Source organism: Panthera leo, chromosome E3 (assembly GCF_018350215.1).
Source record: "Panthera leo isolate Ple1 chromosome E3, P.leo_Ple1_pat1.1, whole genome shotgun sequence".
Classification (NCBI taxonomy): Eukaryota; Metazoa; Chordata; class Mammalia; order Carnivora; family Felidae; genus Panthera; species Panthera leo.
In genome coordinates, this window is record NC_056694.1 from 33,897,295 (window position 1) to 33,917,519 (window position 20,225).

At 53.8% G+C, this 20,225-nt stretch overlaps 1 protein-coding gene and 1 long non-coding RNA gene across 3 annotated transcripts in view; one reads left to right on the plus strand and one right to left on the minus strand.

The window, feature by feature from the left end:
- Positions 1–1,933: 1,933 nt before the first annotated feature.
- PMM2 (phosphomannomutase 2) overlaps positions 1,934–20,225 on the minus strand; it is a 30,753-nt gene continuing 12,461 nt past the window's right edge. Inside the window, exons 3-8 of the mRNA XM_042921229.1 lie at positions 18,315–18,391; positions 17,551–17,642; positions 14,740–14,839; positions 14,555–14,630; positions 13,319–13,434; positions 1,934–3,390 (exon numbers count right to left, since the gene is read on the minus strand). Coding sequence (XP_042777163.1) covers positions 3,289–3,390; positions 13,319–13,434; positions 14,555–14,630; positions 14,740–14,839; positions 17,551–17,642; positions 18,315–18,391 — 563 coding nt within the window. The 3' untranslated portion in view covers positions 1,934–3,288. The remainder of the gene's footprint in view (positions 3,391–13,318; positions 13,435–14,554; positions 14,631–14,739; positions 14,840–17,550; positions 17,643–18,314; positions 18,392–20,225) is intronic.
- Positions 5,089–7,327, plus strand: LOC122209414. 2 transcript variants are annotated; one of them, XR_006197584.1, is made up of 3 exons: positions 5,089–5,576; positions 5,883–6,598; positions 7,241–7,327. It is a non-coding gene; the product is annotated as an uncharacterized LOC122209414 (long non-coding RNA). The 2 variants fall into 2 exon arrangements; XR_006197585.1 differs by having other exon boundaries at positions 6,103–6,598.

Here is a 20,225-nt window from a genome sequence, read left to right on the forward strand (position 1 = left end):
CTCTTGGCGGACGCGTTCTCGTTCTTGATCGGACACAGAGTCTCCATTTACAAGAAGCTCTGGGAGGAGCCTGGTGCCGGTGCCGGTGACGAGCTGGGGTGGCGTCCGGGATTCCTTCCCTCTCTCCTCCCGCCCGCCACCTCTGTCTCAATAAAGTGTGTCCTGTGCAAGGCTGGGTGTTGTCCGTGAGGGTGGAGGCCGGCTTCTTGAAGCCAGCAGGTAAGGGCGTCTTCCCAAACGAGGCTGACCCCCCCTGCTCCACCATCTGGCTTTTGTGGCTGCTGAATAAGAGAGTGGGATCATCCCCTTTTCTGTAATCATCACATTCTCCAGCGTAGGGCGGCTTAGCAGCAGAGGGTGGCTTTGCGTGAGCAAAATGCCACTGACTGCGTCAGCTGTGGCTAAATGTTGATGCATTTGGATGTCTCCCGCGTGAGCAGGAGCAGGGAGAGGCAGGGCCGGCGGACAAAGGTTAGTCGGGAAGCAGGAGGTGCGAAAGCCTGTGGTCTCCTTGTCCGGGAGCGCAGCGGGGAGATGCAGGGCCACGGGCGGAGGCTGGGCCGTTCTGGGTTGGACTTTGGGTCAGGCTGGGACGGTCTTGCCCGGCCAGCGTCTCCAAAGGGCGGGTAGATCATTTTTATTAGTGCAGAAGTGGATGTTTTTACTGTGGTACTGATTTTCAAAGTGTACTGGAGAAACGTCCAGTCAGCCCCTTGAACCTGGGTAGGGAGAAGTTGAAGTAGGCATTTATTCACAACAAGGAGACGTGTCCCAGCGCCGCACTCGACATCGGACGGGGGTGCTGAGCCTGGAGAGGGTGCCCCAGTCCAGCTCCGAGTGAAGGGTTGAGCGGTGGTGGGAGGGAGCCCGGGGCCTGGCTGGGGGGGCAAGTGGCCCGGCAGGCCAAGGACAAGAGCGGTTAAGCAGGAGGAAGCAGCGGTTGGAGAGGAAGTGATTCAGGGCCTCCGCCGCTTTGCCCGAATCTGCAAGATGGGCCCAGCTCTGTCGTCCAGGGGCCGCCCGCCGGCTGGCTGGAGAGACCTCGCAGGGCGTCCTGCGGACCCCGAGACCCACGTTCCCTCCCTCGGGATGGAGAGCTGGCGCCTCCCTCCAGGGGAGGACGGCCTTCCTGGGGGTTCTCCCTCCAGTAGCCCCGGGTGTGCCCTCCTCGCGGCCGCTGAGTCCAGGGCCAACCTCTGCCTCCCTCCTGCTCAACACTCAGCTGTGATGTGGGTTTGTTCTGATGGTGTCCGTCCTGCCTGCTGAGGGACCCCCCTCCCCACCCTGCCCGGCCCGGGGGGAGGGGGGGGGGGGGGACTAACAGTGCCTGCCCTGCAGGGTTCCTGGGGGCTAGTTCAGTTAGTAGTAGCTCGGCTGCAGGTACTTTAAGTCTCCCACAGAGGTAGGGCTGCACCCCACCTGACAGACGAGCAGACGAGCTGGGGTGAACTGGTCCTGAGTCCCCCGGCTGGTCTGCGGCACAGCCAGGGATTGAGTCCCGGCAGCGACGTGCACGCGTTGTTCTGCCTTATGTGTCCCCGTTGCATTGGGAGGGCAGGAGGCAGTGCAGAGGGAAGGCCTGGGAGGTGAAGGGCCCAGCCTGCCGGCCTCAGGGCACCTGGGCAGGACTCTCCAGTTAAAAAGGTTAGGACAAGTTTGAGTGAGACTCCATTGTCTCGCTTTGCTGTAGCAAGTTAAGGGACCTTCCAGGGAATCGTGGGTCCTTACCCCTGGGCAGGAAAGCTCATGCCGGCAGGCCTGGATGCGCGAAGCCCTGCCCCTGCAGAAACACTGGGAACCAGAGTGTCACAAACGGTGGCTTTTGGATCTGCACGGGCTGGGCTTTCTTTCCTGAATCCGAGAGGATAACACAGCTAAGCGTTCACTTCGCCATTCGTGTGACAAAGGAAGAAAAAGTCATCAGAATGAGAAATAGGAAACAATAAAATCACTTTAATTTGCTTCTTTTCATTGTGAAAGGTCATTACAATATCATTTGCAAAATTCAACAAAAGGTGCCACGGGGTAGCTGTGTCCTGGGAACCACTGTGCCACGTCACCCTGTGTGGTCGTGCGGGCAGAATGCCCCCAACCGGACCGTGCGGAGACAGGCCTCGGGGGTCCCCAGCAGGCTTGGACGGAAGCCGCTTTGGTGGAGATGAAAGCACCTGACGGGGGTGGGGGTGGGGGTGGTGGTGTGTGTGTGCAGACGCCCGGTCAGGTCTGCGGGCCCCGTGCAGAGGCTGTGCTGTGGACTGGAGTGGACTGAGGGTTTGTGGGTCCTGACACGTCCAGGTTCTAAAAGGTGACATGTGAACCGTTTCCCTGGAAGGGCCTGTTCCGCTGGGCCCTGGGGCTGCCTTCCACTTGAAGTCCAAAGCAGGGGTGAGGGTCACGGGCCCAACCACCGGGCTGTTCCCACCCCTCAGGTCACTGTGTGGGGGAGGCCGGAGCGGGCATGCAGGTTCATGAGATCTGCAGAGAAGCAGGCCGCTCGCGTTCCGGGAACCCTCCAGGCTCTTCTGTGATCCCTGAGAAAGTCGAGGTAAGGCCCCTGGGGAGCCTGCCGGGCACAGCAGGGAGAAGTAGGATGCCCGGGGCTGGTCTCTCTCAGCCCAGCCCGGGGCCTGCACGTGGGGGCAGGACCGCCTGTCCCTTCCCGTCCCCCTCGCACTGGAAAAGTCCGAGAAGCCGTGGGCTCCCCCGAGTGTAGTGAATCCGGGCTCCCCTGCGCCCCAGGCCAGCTGAGGTATGAGGCCCTTGGGGTCAGCGGTCACTTAGTGGCCACCATGGAGCCCTTGGTTCAACACCCCCCCTTCCCCTGCCACCCCTCCACCCCCAGGTGACCCCCGGGCAGGAGCTTCACTTCCGGGAGGTGATTTTCAACTTCAGTCCCGGGGTGGGACGGCTGTAAACATCCTGTCCTTTCCCACCACCAAATCCCCCTTGCGGTACTGACACCGGGGGTCCAGACAGTAACGCCTGGTACGTTTTGCACAAGACCATCGAGAGGGAGGGGCCGGGCACATCCGTTCTTTGTATCATCCTAGGATGATGGGCAAGTGTCCCCAGAAAACCGTAAGTACCATGATCGCATGGATGGAGGGTCTGAGTCTCGGGGTTGGGGGCGAAATCTGGTTGGCGGTGTTCCTTCAGGCCGTTCGTGACAAGTCTGGCTCCTTCCGGCATCGCCAGGACCGGGAGTACCCGAGGCCGGACCGTGTGGGGAGCCTGGCATGTGAGGGAGGCCTGTCGGCAGGACCCCTGCCCTCCCTCGGAGGAGGGGCACTAGGAGAACAGCTCTTCACAGATCCTGCGGGTGTCCTCGGGCGCTGTCACCGTGTAGCCCACGGTCCTCGGGTCAGTGAAGATCTCGTGGTCATTCCCGCCCTGCAAAGACAGGAAGGCAGATGTGGGCACCGCCGGGCGTGGGCTGCGGGAGAAACAAGGGACGGGCCTCCTTCACGGCAGTCCCCGGTTCCCGGGACAGGAACAGCATGAGCACCATCACTGCCGAGAAGGGGTTCGTCACCTCCTCTTGAACTGCAATCTAGCTTGGAACGTGTAATTATGCCTTTGAAAGGAATCGCGATGCTCCGGGGCAGATGTGAGGCTTATTTTTCTGTAAAGCAAGCACGGGTGACAGCACGCCGTCTGCCGTCCTTTGCCCGGACCGTGCCGGAGCTGTCCTCGCAGGTCACAAGGACACACAGCCCACAGCGGTGCTGCCTTTAGAACTTGGGACCACGTGGACACGCCCGTCTCCGAGCCTGCAGCAGCCACAGGTGACAACTGAGCACTGGGCGGCACGTGGCCGGGGCGACAGGGGAACTTGGTTCATGTGACTTCGATCCGTTTAAACTTCAACGGTGCCTGTGGCTGGAGCGAGAGCCAGGCCCGGGTGCAGATCCCGGCTGCACTGCTGACTCGGGGTGCCGTGGGGCCTGGCCCTGCCACCTGCCCCCCCCCCCCCCCCCCCCCCCCCCCCCGTCTGCTGGAACGGTGGGGAGTGGGGGCGGTCAGCAGCTGCCTGGGGCTCCTGCGGCCCTAGGCGTCCACGTGTTGCTTCGCCTGGGGCGCCACTAGGAGCTGAGGGCAAGGCTAGGGGGCCCCGTGCTGTGGGTCGCCCCCTCCCCCACTGCTTCCCTCCCCCCCCCCCCCCCCCCCCCCCCCCCCCCCCGTAGTCCAGCCGCTCCCACCCTCCCTGAGCTGCAGGAAAGCCCCTGCTTTTGTTCTCCTGCAAGTTCCTCCATTTTCCTCATGACATTGGACAGTCTACAAAACCTAGGAAAATCACTTAGTTTATAATCTGATGAAAACAAGTGGAGAGAAAAAAGGGCTTTTTCTCATAAAGACTGTACAGGAGAATCTGACCTCCCTTTAAAGGACTGACGGACACCGAGGTCACCCCTACGCTCGTTTCCCCCAGGCTGCAGGAGGGGCTGCTGCCGGGGCCCAAAGCGCGCCAGGCAGAAGCGGCACGTGAGGAGGCCCTGGGGCCACGTTAGGGACTGTCCTTGCCCAGTGCCGACGGGGGGACCTGCCGGGGTCTTGCGCCCGCCTTGCCAACCCGGGTGCCGTCAAGGGGTCCGGATGGCTCAGATGGCTGACCTCACAGCAGCATGGGCTACTCCAGCAAGTCCACGCGAGACCGCTTGGTGGAATTCTTAGCATTAAAGTCAGTCCCGTTCTCCTCAGGACCAGCACGGTAGGTAAAGACCAGCGTGAAGAAGCTGACACAGTACAGATTCGGGCGCCATCCAGAAAAACCAACTATCTACCTGGGACACGCTCGCTCTCTTGTCGCTCACTCACGTGAGAGGAGTCCCTGTTCACACTTGAGCCCAACAAGCCTGGGGAGCAACTAGACCCGTCGCCTTCGCAGCTGGGGCCGGGAGGGGACAGGAGATGGAGCCTGTAGGGCAGAGAAGAGAGGGGAAGGGAACCTGGGTGACAAGGGAGGCCCCCGTGAGCATCGGCCTGAAGGAAGGGAGGGGACGAGCCATGTCTGGGAAGGCGGCTCCGTGGCCTGTGGCCCACCCGGGGGTGGAGGTGAGGACTCGGGATTTTCTGTGAAGCCACCCGGAAAGCGGCAACCTGGGGACACGATCGGGTCACCTTCCAGATTCTCCTGCCAGAGAACGGATGGGAGAGGAGGGCGCAGAAGAGGAAGCACAGCAGGCGGAGGCCACACAGCCAGGGTTCGCGGGCGGACGCCACTGCCTGGGGGAGCGGCCGCTGGAGCCCGGAGGGTTTGCTGCTGCCACGTCGGTCCCTCCTCAGAGACCACATCCACGCGGGGCAGTACGTGCACTTGACAGATGGCTAATGTGGCGACTCTCCAGGGGCCCTGCCGGTGGGGGAGGGAGACGTCTGTGGAGTGGAAGGACGGGCCCTGCTGCTGCGTAAGTAGCCCGATGGGACCAGGTCCAGAGTCACAACACCACGGGAGCGCGCCGGCCCTCCCCGCCACCTCGGCTCAGCGAAGCCGGCAGGAGCGTCCACGCGCCAACACCAAGCTCCGGACTTCAGTGCCTCTCCTGCAGGGGACCTGGCGGCCTCTTCTGTGACTCGAGGTATGAGGGGGTGGGGGGGTCCTCCCTGGGGGCAGCACAGAGCTTGCAAACCCGTCAGAGGGAGGTCAGGAGGAGCAGAAGTGGAACACTGAGCTAGTGTGCTAGAATTGCTACAGTTCTTCTAGGATCAGGCTCAGGGCCCCTGGGTGGCTCAGTGGGTTTAGAGACCAACTTCAGCTCAGGTCACGATCTCATGATTCGTGAGTTCGAGCCCCACGTCTGGCTCTGCAGTGACCGTGTGGAGCCGCTTGGGATGCTCTCTCTGCTCCTCCCCCAAAGTAAACAGAAAACCTTAAATCGAAACAGGCTCCAGAGGAGTGGAAACCCCAAGCGGGGATCCGTACTGGCACTACAGGCCTTCCTGCTGAGGAGGCCCAGCCTCTCCCGGGGCTCCAGGACCAGACCAGTTTCTGAAAGAAGACAAAGGAACAAAGCAGGAAGGGATGAAAAGACAGTGTCACCTGACAGCCCGAAAGAGAGGCCACAGCTGAGTGCAAACAGCCCATTAGTACTTAAATCCCTCCAGGGCCAAGGTTGGAGGATGATACAGAAAAGCAGAAGGCAGTGCCTGCCCCGTTCCGTCCAAGTCTGGTCTCCAAGCCACCCAGCCCCATTTCTGCACACGCCGTGGACCGTCGTGGTGAACCCCGATTATCCTGACGTTGCAGCTGAAGAAGGGAACGGATCAAGAACGTCCAAGGCGGCGGGCCCAACTCTGTAGGAAGCGGGGCGGAGCCGGCTGGACCTCCCCGGGGTCTCTGCTGTGAAGGCCCATCGGTGGTGGCGACAGACCGGACCCTGCTGCACATCAGTTTAACAAGCACGGATCAGATTTCTAGGTCCCATGGGTACAGAGGCCAACGCGACAAAGGCTCTGCTCTAAGAGACCTGGGGCAGCAGCGCTCCCTGGCTGGGGTGACTTCATCAATACCTCCTTGCTGCGGGAGCTTCATCAATACCTCCAGGGCCACTGGGCCACAGCACGGGAAGCCAGACGGATGCGAGTGCACGCTACCTGACCGGTATGAGGCTGCTTTCTCATGGGGTAATGATTAGAGGGGATAGAAACAGTCACAGCGGTCAGATCTATTTGAAAAAACATGTGCCCTTAGATAACTGTACTCATGTTTCCTACAAGAGTTAACAGTTATGCTTAAAAGGAGGAAAAAAAAAAGCCTGGCCCCGTGGTCACGATGTTTTGAAAACAGGAGATTCCCATGTACTTCCAGGTTGTGATCCGGCGGGGTAGAATCTGGTGACTAACCACAGCCTGGGATGTAGGGGAAAGTGGGCTCGCTGTCCTGCCCATGCCCCCAGGGTGACCCTCAGGGTCTTCGGGTCCACCCCCTCACCCACAAAATGGGGCTGAGACTTGTGTGACAGGGCTGGGCACAAAAGGGCATGCGGGAGACTCGGCCTTTGCAGACATCAGTGACTGTATCGGGGGACACACTTGAGGGGCCTGGAACCTTGTCCCCCTCAACAGAAGAGCCAGTGCAGGGGCTGCTGCTCCTTCAGGGCTCATCCAACCAGGGGCTGTGTCCCCAGGGGCAACAGGACCACAGATTCTGGTGTCCAGAAGGCAGGCAGGTGAGCAGGGACCCCAACAAATGCTTGCAGTTGTGGTGCCCCTGCCCAATGTCCTGCTTCCTCTCTTCCCATAGGAAAGCTGGTGCCACCTCTGTATCTGGGTAGAGAACCCATAACCCGGTCCCCCTTCCTTCATCAGACTTCAGGGAGCAGCAGTTTTCCTGGGGCCCCTCTGGGCGCGAGGGACTCCCCTCCCCATGCTAACCCACGCCTGCCTGAGACCTGGATCTCAGATCTCACACTGAAACACGAGAGCAGTAGGGCAGGTCTATGCACAGGACACATCCTGTGCCTTCACCAGCCCTCTGGCATCTGGAGAGCACTGGAGATGCCAGGCACGGTGAGGACGCCCAGGCCACGGCCAAAGTCCACTGTCATGGCAATCCCGTCTGAAGCCGGACCGGGAACTCGAGGTTCGCTGGTTCACAGGCGTCGCCCACCCTGCAGGCCCCCATCTCTTCGAGCAACCTCATGCCAGGTGAGCGCTTGGTTGGCTGCCTCCCCTGCTGGGAGAGACACAGTCGGGCTACCTGTCCTGTGCCGGCCCTGGGGTAGCCACCCTCCCCTCGAGGACCTCCCTTTCCTCTCACTGTGTCAGAGGAACCGCATCCCATGGGGCTGATGGGCACGGTGGCTCATGGACACCCAGAGACGTGTGTGGTCACTGTGCGGGCAGCAGGGGCCAGATTTGGGCCTTTTGGGTTTCAAAGCCCCGCTGCCTCGTCCCACCGCACTGCGGGGCCTTCTTTTAAGCTTAGGGGCACATTTTCCTTTTTAACGTCTGTGGAAAATGGAGTGTTGCACGATTTAATAGCATTTTGGAGGCAGTGTGGGAGGGTGATGAGAGAGGCTTTTGGAAGCCACTAGGCTGCTGACCCTGTGCCCGTCCCTGCCAGACTGCCCAGGGACTGGAGGAGATAACATCCAAGTGCCCGGCTCAGCGTCTGACACTGAGAAAGTGCTTTAGAAAGTAAAGATTTGTTTTTTTCCTTTTCTCAGTTTGGTGTTTTAAAGCTTTATTTTTCAACAGCCCATTCACGTAGTTCAAAATTTAAAACCAGCTCACTGTCACAGTGGTAAGATCTCTCTCATCCCTGTTCCCACCCCTCAGGAGGTCTGTAATCTGCGTTTTTGGGTGTCTTTTGACATTCCCTTTATATACTCACAAGCAAGTGTGGAGACATTATTACCCCCTTGAGACAAAACTATTACTTGCATTGTTTTATACTTTACTGGGCTCAGCTGAGAAAAAAATCCCAGCGATGGGTCTACATCCGCTATTTCCACAGCTGTAGGGCGTTCTGCTGTGTGGACGGACCACCGTGTACTTGTGGTCAGTCCCCTCCTGCAGGTGGGCAGGGTTCTTCCCCATCCTGCCGCTGTGTGTCTGCCCTTCCCACGTACAGGAGCGGACAGACGACTCGATCACCTGCATGGATCTGCCCAGCTATAAAGTCATCAAGTTTTTCGTGCTCCAGCTGCCCCGAAGCCAGGAAGTGATAAGCCAGCACGAGCTGTCTCCCTGGGAGTTCGGGAAGGCTGGGCGGGGCTCAGCAGCACAGCCTCCTGGGGAAGCCTCACAGAGGGCTGTGGGGTAGGTCTCTCTGGGCCCCGGCCATCCCGTTCCCTGCAGCAGACCATGGCACGCCAGGCTGCACTCGCAGCTGAGTTTTAACAGACCCTGGTTTTTGGGGCTGATGGGCAGGAGGGACGGCTCCCCAGGACTGTCAACATTTGGACAAGCAAAGGCCGACGTCGCATTTCCTCCCCTGCTCTCTGGGGTTGCTCCAAGCAGGGCAGGTGGGGAGGGGGGCTTCGTGTGACACCAGATCCCATCAGATGGCGGTGGCTGCTAGACAGGCCTCTGAGCCTGTGGGGCTTGGCAGGGGAACAGCACCTGACCCCAGAGCTGTCCGTGAAAAGCCGTTTCCCTAGAAGCCAGCAAAAACACTTGCCTGGATGCAGAGAAAGAAAGCAGCTTTCCAAATGACTGTCACGAGACACAGAATAGGAGAAGAAATTGAGAGCTAGTATTTGGATTGTTCTGTGCCTAAAGTTCCAAGAGCTGATGTGCTGTGTTGAAAGTTGTAGATGGCCGAACTGCTAATGCCCATTTCCAGGGAATCACTGACTGCGTCAGAGGGCAGACAATGGAGCAAGAACGTCCCCACGGCGTTGGCTGCGTCGGCCCCCACGGCCCCAGTGTGTGTGCTGAGGAAAGGGCAAATGAACTATGTCTCCCTGGTAGAAGGTCACACAGCCCCTGAAAACTCCACTTCAAGGAACATTCATGGACGCGGGGAAATAAAATATGCACCGAGAACAAAAGCAGAAAATTGAACCATGAGCATGCAGACTCCAGCTCTGGGATCATGTTCTTGCAAAGAGGAAAGATGGGTCAGCTGTGGTCACAGGTGACTTAGATTTTCTTCTTTCCTCAGACTTTTTCTTCATTTTAAAAAAACTTTTTTTTTTAAATGTTTTTTATTTTTTATTTTTGAGAGAGAGATACAGAATCAAAGCAGGCTCGAAGCTGTCAGCACAGAGCCTGACATGGGGCTTGAGCTCACAGACTGCGACCTGAGCCAAAGTTGGAAGCTCAACTGAGCCACCCAAACACCCCTAATTATTATTATTTTTTTAATGTTCATTCACTTTTGAGAGAGAGAACGTGAGTGTGGGAGAGGAGAAAGAGAGAGGGAGACACAGAATCTGAAGCAGGCTCCAGCCTCTGAGCTGTCAGCACAGAGCCCGACACGGGGTTCAAACAGAGACAAACCGCGAGTTCATGACCTGTGCCGAAGTCAGACAGTTAATGGACTGAGCCACCCAGGCACCCACCCTATCTATCTACCTACCCTTCCTTCTTCCTTCCTTCCTCTCTCTCTTCCTTTTCTTTCTTCTTTTTCTAGTTTATTCATTTATTTTGGGAGAGAGAAACAGCACGTGTGCAAGGAGGGGAGGGGCAGAGAGAGGGAGAAAGAGAATCCCAAACAGGTTCCTTGCTGTCAGCGAGAAGCCCTATGAGGGGCTTGATCCCACAAACCGTGAGATCACATCCCGAGCCTAAATCAAGGGTCAGACTCAACCCACTGAGCTTCCCAGGTGTTCCCTCACACTTTTTCTAATGCTCTACAATAACGGTATATTAATTAAGAAGTGAGGGCACAAAAACAGATGCTCAGATCAATGGAACAGAATAGAGAACTCAGAAATGGACCCACAAACGTATGGCCAACTAATCTTTGACAAAGCTGGGAAGAATATCCAACGGAATAAAGACAGTCTCTTCAGCAAGTGGTGCTGGGAAAACTGGACAGCGACATGCAGAAGAATGAACCTGGACCACTTTCTTACACCAGACACAAAAATAAACTCAACATGGATGAAAGACCTAAATGTAAGACAGGAAGCCATCAAAGTCCTTGAGGAGAAAGCAGGCAACAACCTCTTTGACCTTGGCCGAAGCAACTTCTTACCCAGCACGTCTCCAGAGGCAAGGGAAACAAAAGCAAAAATGAACTGTTGGGACCTCATCAAAATAAAAAGCTTCTGCACAGCAAAGGAAACAATCAGCAAAGCTAAAAGGCAACCAACGGAATGGGGGAAGATATTTTGCAAATGACATATCAGATAAAGGGTTGATATCCAAAATCTATAAAGAAGTTATCAAACTCAACACCCAAAAAACAAATAATCCAGTGAAGAAATGGGCAAAAGACATGAATAGACATTTCTCCAAAGAAGACATCCAGATGGCCAACTGACACATGAAAAAATACTCCACATCACTCATCACCCGGGAAATACAAATCAAAAACCACAATGAGATCACCTTACACCTGTCAGAATGGCTCACATTAACAACTCAGGCAACAACAGATGTTGGCGAGGATGCGGAGAAAGAGGATCTCTTTTGCATTGTTGGTGGGAATGCAAACTGGTGCAGCCGCTCTGGAAAACAGCATGGAGGTTCCTGAAAACATTAAAAACAGAACTACCCTATGACCCAGCAATTGTGCTACTAGGTATTTATCCAAGGGAAACAGGTGTGCTGTTTCAAAGGGGCACGTGCACCCCCATGTTTATAGCAGCACTTTCAACAATAGCCGAAATATGGGAAGAGCCCGAATGTCCATCGATGGATGAATGGATAAAGAAGATGTGGGGTGTGTGTGTGTGTGTGTGTGTATAAAATGGAGTATTACTTGGCAATCAAAAAGAATGAAATCTTGCCATTTGCCACTATGTGGATGGAACGGGGGGGGGGGTATTATGCTAAGCGAAATTAGTCAGAGACAGACAAATATATGACTTCACTCATATGAAGAATTTAAGATACAAAAGAGATGAGCATAAAAGTAAGGAAGCAAAAATAATGTAACAGGGAAGGGGACAAAACATAAGAGCCTCTTAAATAAAGAGAACAAACAGTTGCTGGAGGGGCTGTGGGAGGGGGGATGGGCTAAATGGGTAAAGGGCACTAAGGAATCTACTCCTGAAATCACTTTTGAACTCTATGATAACTTGGGTGTAAATTTAAAAAAGAATCAAGGGGGGAAAATAACTCTGTAAATAGTATCCACCTTTAAAAAGTAGATGAGATTAAAAACCAAGCAAGCACAACTGAGGTGTGGTAGCACAGCAGCTCAACAGAACAGAAAATGAAGGGTTCCCCCAAGAAGGCACACTCCCGGTTATCTCAAGACCTGGGTTCCATTCAGCAAAGTCCCGATGCCTCGGATGGCCACGCCCACAGCACAAGCATCACTGCTAATGAGAACCTGTCCGAACGGCTCTCTTCCTGGGGTGCACGGAGTGGCACCGAGCTGCACAGCTGCAGAGGCCCCCGGCCCCCCCTCAGATCCTACGTGCAGTTTCGCGAGCCTGCTTTTTCCGAACACGTCGAAGTCAGAGACTTTTTTCCAAAGCTTACGTCCAAAGCACGTCACCAAAAGAAATCATGAGCCACGCCTCTCTGTCCCTAAGAACCGGGCTAGAGGGCACAGCTGCCGACAAGCAGCGCCATGTGGTTTGGGACCAGGACAGCGTCTTGCACAACCTGCACCCTGACGGAGGGGCAGCTCGTTGGACCGGAAAGCCCACAGGCCTAAACAGCAGGAGGTTTGTTCTGGTGCCACTGGCTCGGTCGTTAGCCGTGTGACACTCTGAGTCCCACTTTTATCATTTAGAAAGATGGACGCGAGACCGTGCTGCCCAGAAGCACACTGGAAAACTATGTGGGGGCCTTGCTGAAAAGGCAGGAGGTCCATCCCAGAAAAACCTCAGCAGAGCAGCGAGTGTTCTGGACCTGGGACCACAGGGATAAAACCTCCGTGAGGCACTGGCTGGGTGCAGGATGGCCACAGAGCCCGAAACAGGACCTCTGGTATCAGGCAAGGGGACTCCCATAACCGGGCGGCACAGGGACGCAGACGGGCACAGAGCAGGACAGGGGTTGAAAGGGAGGTGTCCATAGAGGGGCCTGGGGCTGGGGAGTGAATGGCCGGTGCTGAGCCTTCTCTTGGGGCCTCTACACCTCTCTGACCTCCTCGAGGCCCACCTGTCCTGCCGCCACTGTGGCTCTGGGGAAACCCTCCTCCGTGCTGCTCCTGCTGGTGGTGGCCTTTGACTGCTCTCGGTCCTGATTTAGATTCAGTCCGGACCCGGGATTTCCCATAGCCCCGGGTGGCTCCCCAAAACCTCTGTGATGCCCAGCTCTAAACCATCCCTGGCGCTATTTCTTGAATTTCAGACGCATGAGAGTCCCTGTCTTCCTACCATTTAGGATTCCTGCCCCCAACTCATAACGCACGTCCCTGGCAGGAAAATGTAGTGGAAAAATGACAAAGCCCAGGGCTTTGAAACGCACAAAGGATTGGACAGTGGCTCTGGGGCAGGTGTTCTGGAAGGCATGTGAAACGAGCAGTACTGAACTCAAAACCACTCAATTTCTGCCTCCATCGAGGCGTCCCGTGTCCGAGCACAAAGGGGAGGGCGGTTAATCACACCCCTCACGTAGGACAGAAGTCATCACCGGGTGTGAGCTGGATCAGCGTGGAAGGCGGAGGAGAGAAAGAAGCCTGCTTGTGCACGTGCCCTTGTCCAGCCAAACCGGACAGTCGAACCCCAAAAAACACTTTGGTACTTACCGGCATGGTTTTGTCTCCGAAGAAATAGATGGTCTTATAGCCGTCTTTTTCCACATGTCCCAGGCAGTACCTCTTGTCCCATCCATCAGGAAAGACGTCAATGCTGATCTGGCCTCCTGTAGGGCCAGAAACACAAAAGCTAAAGGTAGAAAGGAGGCTAAGGGCCCGGCCCTGAAAAGAACGTGCTGTTTACTCAGCAGCAACTGGACGGCCAAGGTTGATTTTTACCACCCTTGTTTGCTACTTAGGGACAGGTTCTAGATCATGCGACATGTTGTTTTCCCAACACGCTTTCACCTAAAATCTACAAGGGAGACAAACTGCCAGCTCAGAACAAGGCACGCATCTGTGTTCAAGTGCTTCGCCAAGCGTGTGGGTCTGAGTGAAGCAAGCTGGCGAAAGAACCGGTAACAGCTTAATTCAGCTTTTAACTCGAGCTTTAACAGGCGCTCGCTCTCGGTGGACAGTGCCCAGAAGCAGACGGCGTGTAGATCATCTTGCAGGAGAAAGGAAAAGCACGTGGACGGGGATTGCAGGCAGTGTTGAGGGCAACGAAAGCCCCGTCAGACCTTTGTCAGGGAGACGAACAGCTCACACCTCAAGGATATTTAAAAAACCTACCCCTTCATCTATCAGACATAATCCCTTCGCAATTCCAGTTTTCCAAAAGCTGTACCCCTACAAGAGGTGGTAAAATGAGGGGGCTTTAAGTAATGACTCACGAGTGCCAGCAAATCGTTTCCTTAGAGCCTCTGACAGGCGCATCCTACCAAAACCCAAGGCCAAGACACCAGCGCCACAGGCAGAACTCTGTATCAGACACCAGAAACGCTCGCACGCCAGTTTGCCCATGTAGATAAAACCTGTGTGAGCTCAGACAAGTCCCGTTTCCTTCCAGGTCCTGGGTTTCTTGATTTGTAAAACCAACCCTACTGATTGCCAAGGTTCCCTGATACTCAAATATTACTATATTCCAGAATCTACCCAGCCTCGCTCTATTTCGGGCCAAGGGGAGGGTCCGGCCAGGTGAGAATTCATAACCAAACCCAGCAGCCCGGGCAAGCCGCCGTGAGGGCTGATCACACAGGAGCCGTTTTCTCCTTGTTGAAGGACCGCTCCCGAAATCCTCCCACATGCCTTCAAACTGGGCACAGTCTTATTTTAAGAGCACGCTGGCCCACGGCAATCCCACAGGAAACATTACCCGCTCCCGAAGCCCGTCCGCATGCATGATACCTATAGAGAACGTGATGCCTTTTCCTGCAAACTCCTTCCGCAGATCTGCTACGAACTTCTGTCTTATGTTTTCTTTCTGAGAAAAACGGAGATACCGATTATCGTAGTGCAGTTTAGAAGAAGGCACCCTTTAGCCGCTGGCCACGCGGCTGCACATCAGTCCAGGCGGGGTCAGGGGGACTCACCTTATCGAGTTCGTGAAACTCCATGCGTTCTTCTTGGCTGCAGCTTCTTCCAATGGGGGACACGTTTAACATCCCATTTCGGAACTCAATGAAAGTGCCTCTAGAGAAGACAGGGCCAGACATACGTTATACTTGGGCAATGTTATAGATGGAAGAACGGGTGAGGAATTCCAGAAGGCAGAGGCTGGTGTGATCAACATTTCACAGGCTGTGCTTAGCCACATAGCAGGGCCACCAAGCCCTGAGGTGTGGCCAATCCCAGCTGAGATTAGATTTCAAAGATGGAGAATGTCACCATCGTTGGAAATATTTTATCCTGAGTATATGTTAAAATGACTATGTTCTAGATATACTGAGTTAAGTAAAACATGATTAAAATTAATTTCACTTGTTCCTTTGTTTTTTTTTTTAAAGTGGCTACAGAAAACTTAAAATTGCACATGTGACTCATGTGATTTCTGTTGGACAGTGAATTTCACCGTTAATAAAGAGCTATGAAAATGATTACCATCTCTCAAGTCCCCCAAGGAGTCTGGAAATTCATGTATCAGATACCTTTGCTACCGACCCGTTGAACCCACTGATCTGACCAAGCAAACCTATGGGAAAAGGCTCTGAGAACTGCCCAGTGAGCCTCAGTGATCGCTAAGGAAACACGGGTCACCCGTGGCCAACTGCTATTAAATGGTTGTTTAGTAACTTTAGTTACTTTGAATAAAGATGTTTAAAAAACCCCATTTTCCCCCCACCATGTTTCCAATTTCCATCTCAAGATAGTTTCTTAGAAAATCAAATACCCATGAGCTTTTATATTCTTAGGATGGAATTTAAGTGTTCTGTGACAAACTGTGCACTCTGAAATGACTTCCAGTTCTAAACATTGACGCCTGTGAACCTCTGACACCTTCTCCCCGAACCCTTTCCATTTTCTGTGCACAGCCCTGATCTCGAGGAACCAGCCACCTGTAAATCCCGGGGACACATGCCCAGTGTTGAGCAGAGGGCTGTTTCAAGGCCAGCGCTGCCTCCTGAGACCCTATGTGACTCAGGGTGCCTCTCAGAGCCTCACAAAGGGGCTGAGGCAGTCCTTGTGGGTACCTCTAAGGGGTCCCGAGAAAATCAGATGGCCAGGTTTTGCAAGCTGGGAAGCAATGAATACTCATCACATAAAGTCAATGTGGCAAAATCTCATCACTGCATCCCTTCCCTGGCTGTGCTCAAACTGCACAGGAGGCAAATGACATAACCACACACGTGCATCTAAGATGCTTCCTCCAGCAGCCCCCCCGCCCCTCCCCCGCCATACATCCTGGAGCTGGTACAGACCAGCCTTGTGCCTGTATCTGCTACGTGTACCCTGGTAATCGTTCCCAGGGGTGACCCTAGAGCTGTGGGTCCTAAACGTCAAAGAGCTCAATGAGTTTTCCCCAACTCAAGGACACAGTATCCCTCTCATTCCCACGGAAGGGAGGCTGATGCATTTGAGAAAGGCTTCTGTTCTCAAAAGCCAGGATTACGGCACATTTTCTGGTGTTCGATTCCTCCCCGAAGATCTGGACTCCTGTACAGTCTTACTGCACCCATGTGACCCACATGGGGCATACAGCAGCGCTGATGGGAGGGGTGGGCAAATGCTGATCAACGTGGTCTCAGGCCTGCTCCCCAATCGAGGGGGCACCTCCTGCGTCAGTGGAATGACAGCTGTGCACGTGGGTCTCCCTCACTGGGACGACAACCCCTCTGAGGACAGGATTATGCCTTATCCTTTCCTCTTTTTTAAGCCTCTCTTAATGCTTAACCCAAAGGAAAGCCTGAGTTGACCTGGGATACGTTATATTTCCACTTTCTACTATGGAGAATTGCCATGATACATAAAAGCATACAGAACAGGAAAACGAAGTCCCACGTGCCATTACCCAGCTGTGGCCAGGACTACCCTGGGCCCAGCCTGTCTCGTCCGTAGCCCCTTCTGGGAGATGTGAAAAGGGAAGGCCCTTGCCCCGAGTGGAGGTGCTGGGCAGGGGCACTGGCTTCATGGATTCTGGTGGTTTTGAGCAGTTCCCAAAGCACATGCCCTGAAATTCAGCTGCCGTTTAAAAAACGTTTCTCCCCCTCATCATCAAGGTGTTATGTATTAAGGGCAGAAAACTGAAAAGAAAATGAACGTATTTCTAAGAAAACACCCATAACATCACCAAGCAACAGCCACTGTTAGCCTATGGGTTCATTTTCTGCCAGTGTTTTAACTGCGGGCATGTAACATTACTGTTGGTATTATTTAAAAATGGGAATGGAGGTGAGCACAGTATCCAGGGTGAGAGGTAAGTCCCCAAATCAGATGCTTGCTGAGGTCAGAACAAGGAGGGAAGGGGTGTGGGAAAGACTGAGGGTGCGGGTGGGGGGAGTGTGGCTGAGCCGGCTCCCGCTGCGCAGCAGCGGGCCCCAGACACCACAGGAGCCGGAAGTGCAGGCACTTTAGCATGTGAGCTCGGGTGTCCAAATGACAGCAACTGATTCAGATTTTATTTCACACCGTGGACCCAGCAAACACGGCCACGTGCGGGGTCTGGCTGGGCCCCCAGGTGACTCGCGCGTCTGGGAGCTGTTTCACAGGCCTTCCCCGCAGCTTCGGAAAGCACCTGGTGTCAGATTTTCACCAGGTGCAGATGCCATCGTTTCTGTCCTCACTTCCGCTGGAAGGTCTCCAGCAGTTCCCTCCTAAGCACAGGGCCGGGGACTGACTCGGCACCATGCCCCCAAAGGACACTAGTTCAGCCTCTAGCTCAGCCTGTCTGCTGAGAGCAAACCCACCTCTTTCGCGGGAGCTTAATTTTCGCAATGTAGCTCAGGCAGTAGTTGATTAAATCTTGGATCAGGGCCTCCCCCAGGTGACCCTGAATGTTCTAGACAAAGGAAAGACGGGTTACTTGATTCAGAGACAGGCCATTTTCAAAATTACTTTCTCGCAAACCCGGGTCTTCAGCCACTACCGCTTGAGGGTCACGAGGCTGGTGTGGCGGCCGGGGTGACACACCCACGCTGCCTTTTTCCTTCTTTCCCGTATAAGCAAACCCTGAGGGGCTTTAATTAAAGCATGTTCTGTCTCATTACTCAAGATTTTTGTACTCATTACCTTTCAAATGCTTCATGGAAGGCCCAAAGAGTACACTACTGCTGCTTTTATCCAATTAAAATATCTACAGACGCTGACAGAGAACACTGTTGTTCCACTCTGGCCTTCTCTTATGTCTGAACAGACGATCTTATTACAAAGAGCTACACGGTGCCTCCAAAAATGCTTGTAGCAAGGGAGCCTGCCTTACTCTGTGCTATCACTAATGAAAATATTCGATTAGCTATCCTTAAAAAAACAATTACGAAAATTCAGTTAACCGTTTGGAATATGCGAGTCGCATGGTTCAACATGCAAGATACAAAAAACACGGGGTGGAGATTCATTCCTTCCCTGTGCCTCACCTCCCAGGTACATCTCCCCAGAAGCACTCAACATCAAATATCCTTTTAGAAAACATTTTAACAGTAGCATGTAGTTGTTTGCATATTCAAGAACGTACCTGTTTACACAAGAGTTTCCCATCTTTGTATGCTACCAGGCCATTTTCTGGAAACACATAATCATATTTTTCAACCACTGCAACCGAAACAAAAGAAAACAGCACGTGATGAACTGAAGGCTGTGTTTCTATTTCCCTTTTTTTTTTTTTTAATGTTTATTTATTGAGAGAGAGCACTCGAATGCACAGGGGAGGGGCAGAGAGAGAATCCCAAGCAGGCTCCATGCTGTCAGTACAGAGCCCGAAGATGGGCTCAAACTCACCAACAGTGAGATCATGACCTGAGCTGAAGCTAAGAGTCGGATGCTCAACTGACTGAGCCACTCCCACTTTTTTTTTTTTTTTTTAACTTAAAGTAGGGTTCATGGCCAGCGTGGAGCCCAACATGGGACTTGAACTCACAACCCTGAGATCAAGACCTGAGCTGAGATCGAGTCGCACGCTTAACTGACTGAGCCAGCCAGGCACTCCTCTATTTCTTGATTAACACGCATCACCAATAAGATTGCTGAACTCTAGTAAGGACTGTAAAAGAATACCTCGTCGTCACAGATTGGGCGAGTGGGGAAAGAGCTCCTCAAGTTTTTTTTTTTTTAGAAGACTCTCAATTACAAACGCAAAAGACAGTGGCCAGGCTAGAGACTGCACACGTGGTGGGCCCTCTCACATCTCTGCCTTCAGCCCCCTCTTATGTACACGGGAAGATGGGCGTCCGTGACAGCCCTCAAGCCTCACTGTGGATCTGCATCACTGGGGTGGCAATGGAAATGCGCAGATTCCCAGGATCTGCTCACATTTATTTATTGACAGTTTATTTGAGAAAGAGAGAGAAAGAAAGAGAGAGAGAGTACATGCACGCGCTAGGCAGAGAGAGAGGGAGAAAGAGAATCAGTCCCAAGCAGGCTCTATGCTGACAGCGGAGCTTGATCCTATGAAGATCCCGTGAGAGGATGAGCTGAGCCGAAATCAAGAGTTGGGCACTCAACTGACTGAGCCACCCAGGTGCCCCCGTTCTCGGGCTTTCTGATCACGAATATGCAGGGGCGAGGCTAAAATCAGATTGTTTTTTAAAAAAAGGTCTTTGGGTGATTCTTACAAGCAGTCAGATTTGGAGACCACTCATGCAAATCTAAATGGGCTCTCAAACTTCAGGTGCTTGTTAAAGTGCGGATTCCTGCGTACCATGAGTTGGGTGGGACCCTCACATCTGTATTTTACCAAGTTCCCCAGTGATTCTGATACGGCTGGACCGTCAACTTTCTCCAGCTTGTGGATGTTTTGATTCTGTTGCTTTGACTTACAGTCTTTGAAATATACAGACAGGGCCCAACCCTGACACAAAACCTCTTCGAGCCTGTGGTTTAAAATCTGGCCAGAGGCAGAAAGGGCCATCAGGGCCAGGTAACAGGATTTCTGGGGCTTATTGTGCCCCTGTTAAATTGTTTACAGGCTTTCTAAGTAAGGCATCTACAGGAAAAATTAAGTATAAGCAGAACAGGGTTTTAAAGAGAACGCACAGATTATACTTACAGTGACTGAGCCTGTAAATATAGCTTACACAGATGCTGACTGTAAGATATTACAGCCAAAATGCTCGTTCTCAACCGGGGGTGATTTTGCCCCCTCGATGACCTTTGGCAATGTCTGGAGACATTTCTGGTTGTCACACTGGGGGTGGAGGGGCTACTGGCATTAAGCGGGTGGAGGCCCAGATGCTGCTGAACACCCTACAATGCACAGGACAGCCCTTGACAAGAGAGAAGGACCTGGCCCAAATGTCAACAGTGTCCAAAAGATGATCGATTCATCTAGCTCTCCATCCTCTATTTCTTACAGTCCAGGCACCCTAGAGACACGGGCTGCAAGATGAATAATCCATAGTCCTAGTCTTCAAGAAAAACAGACAAGCAG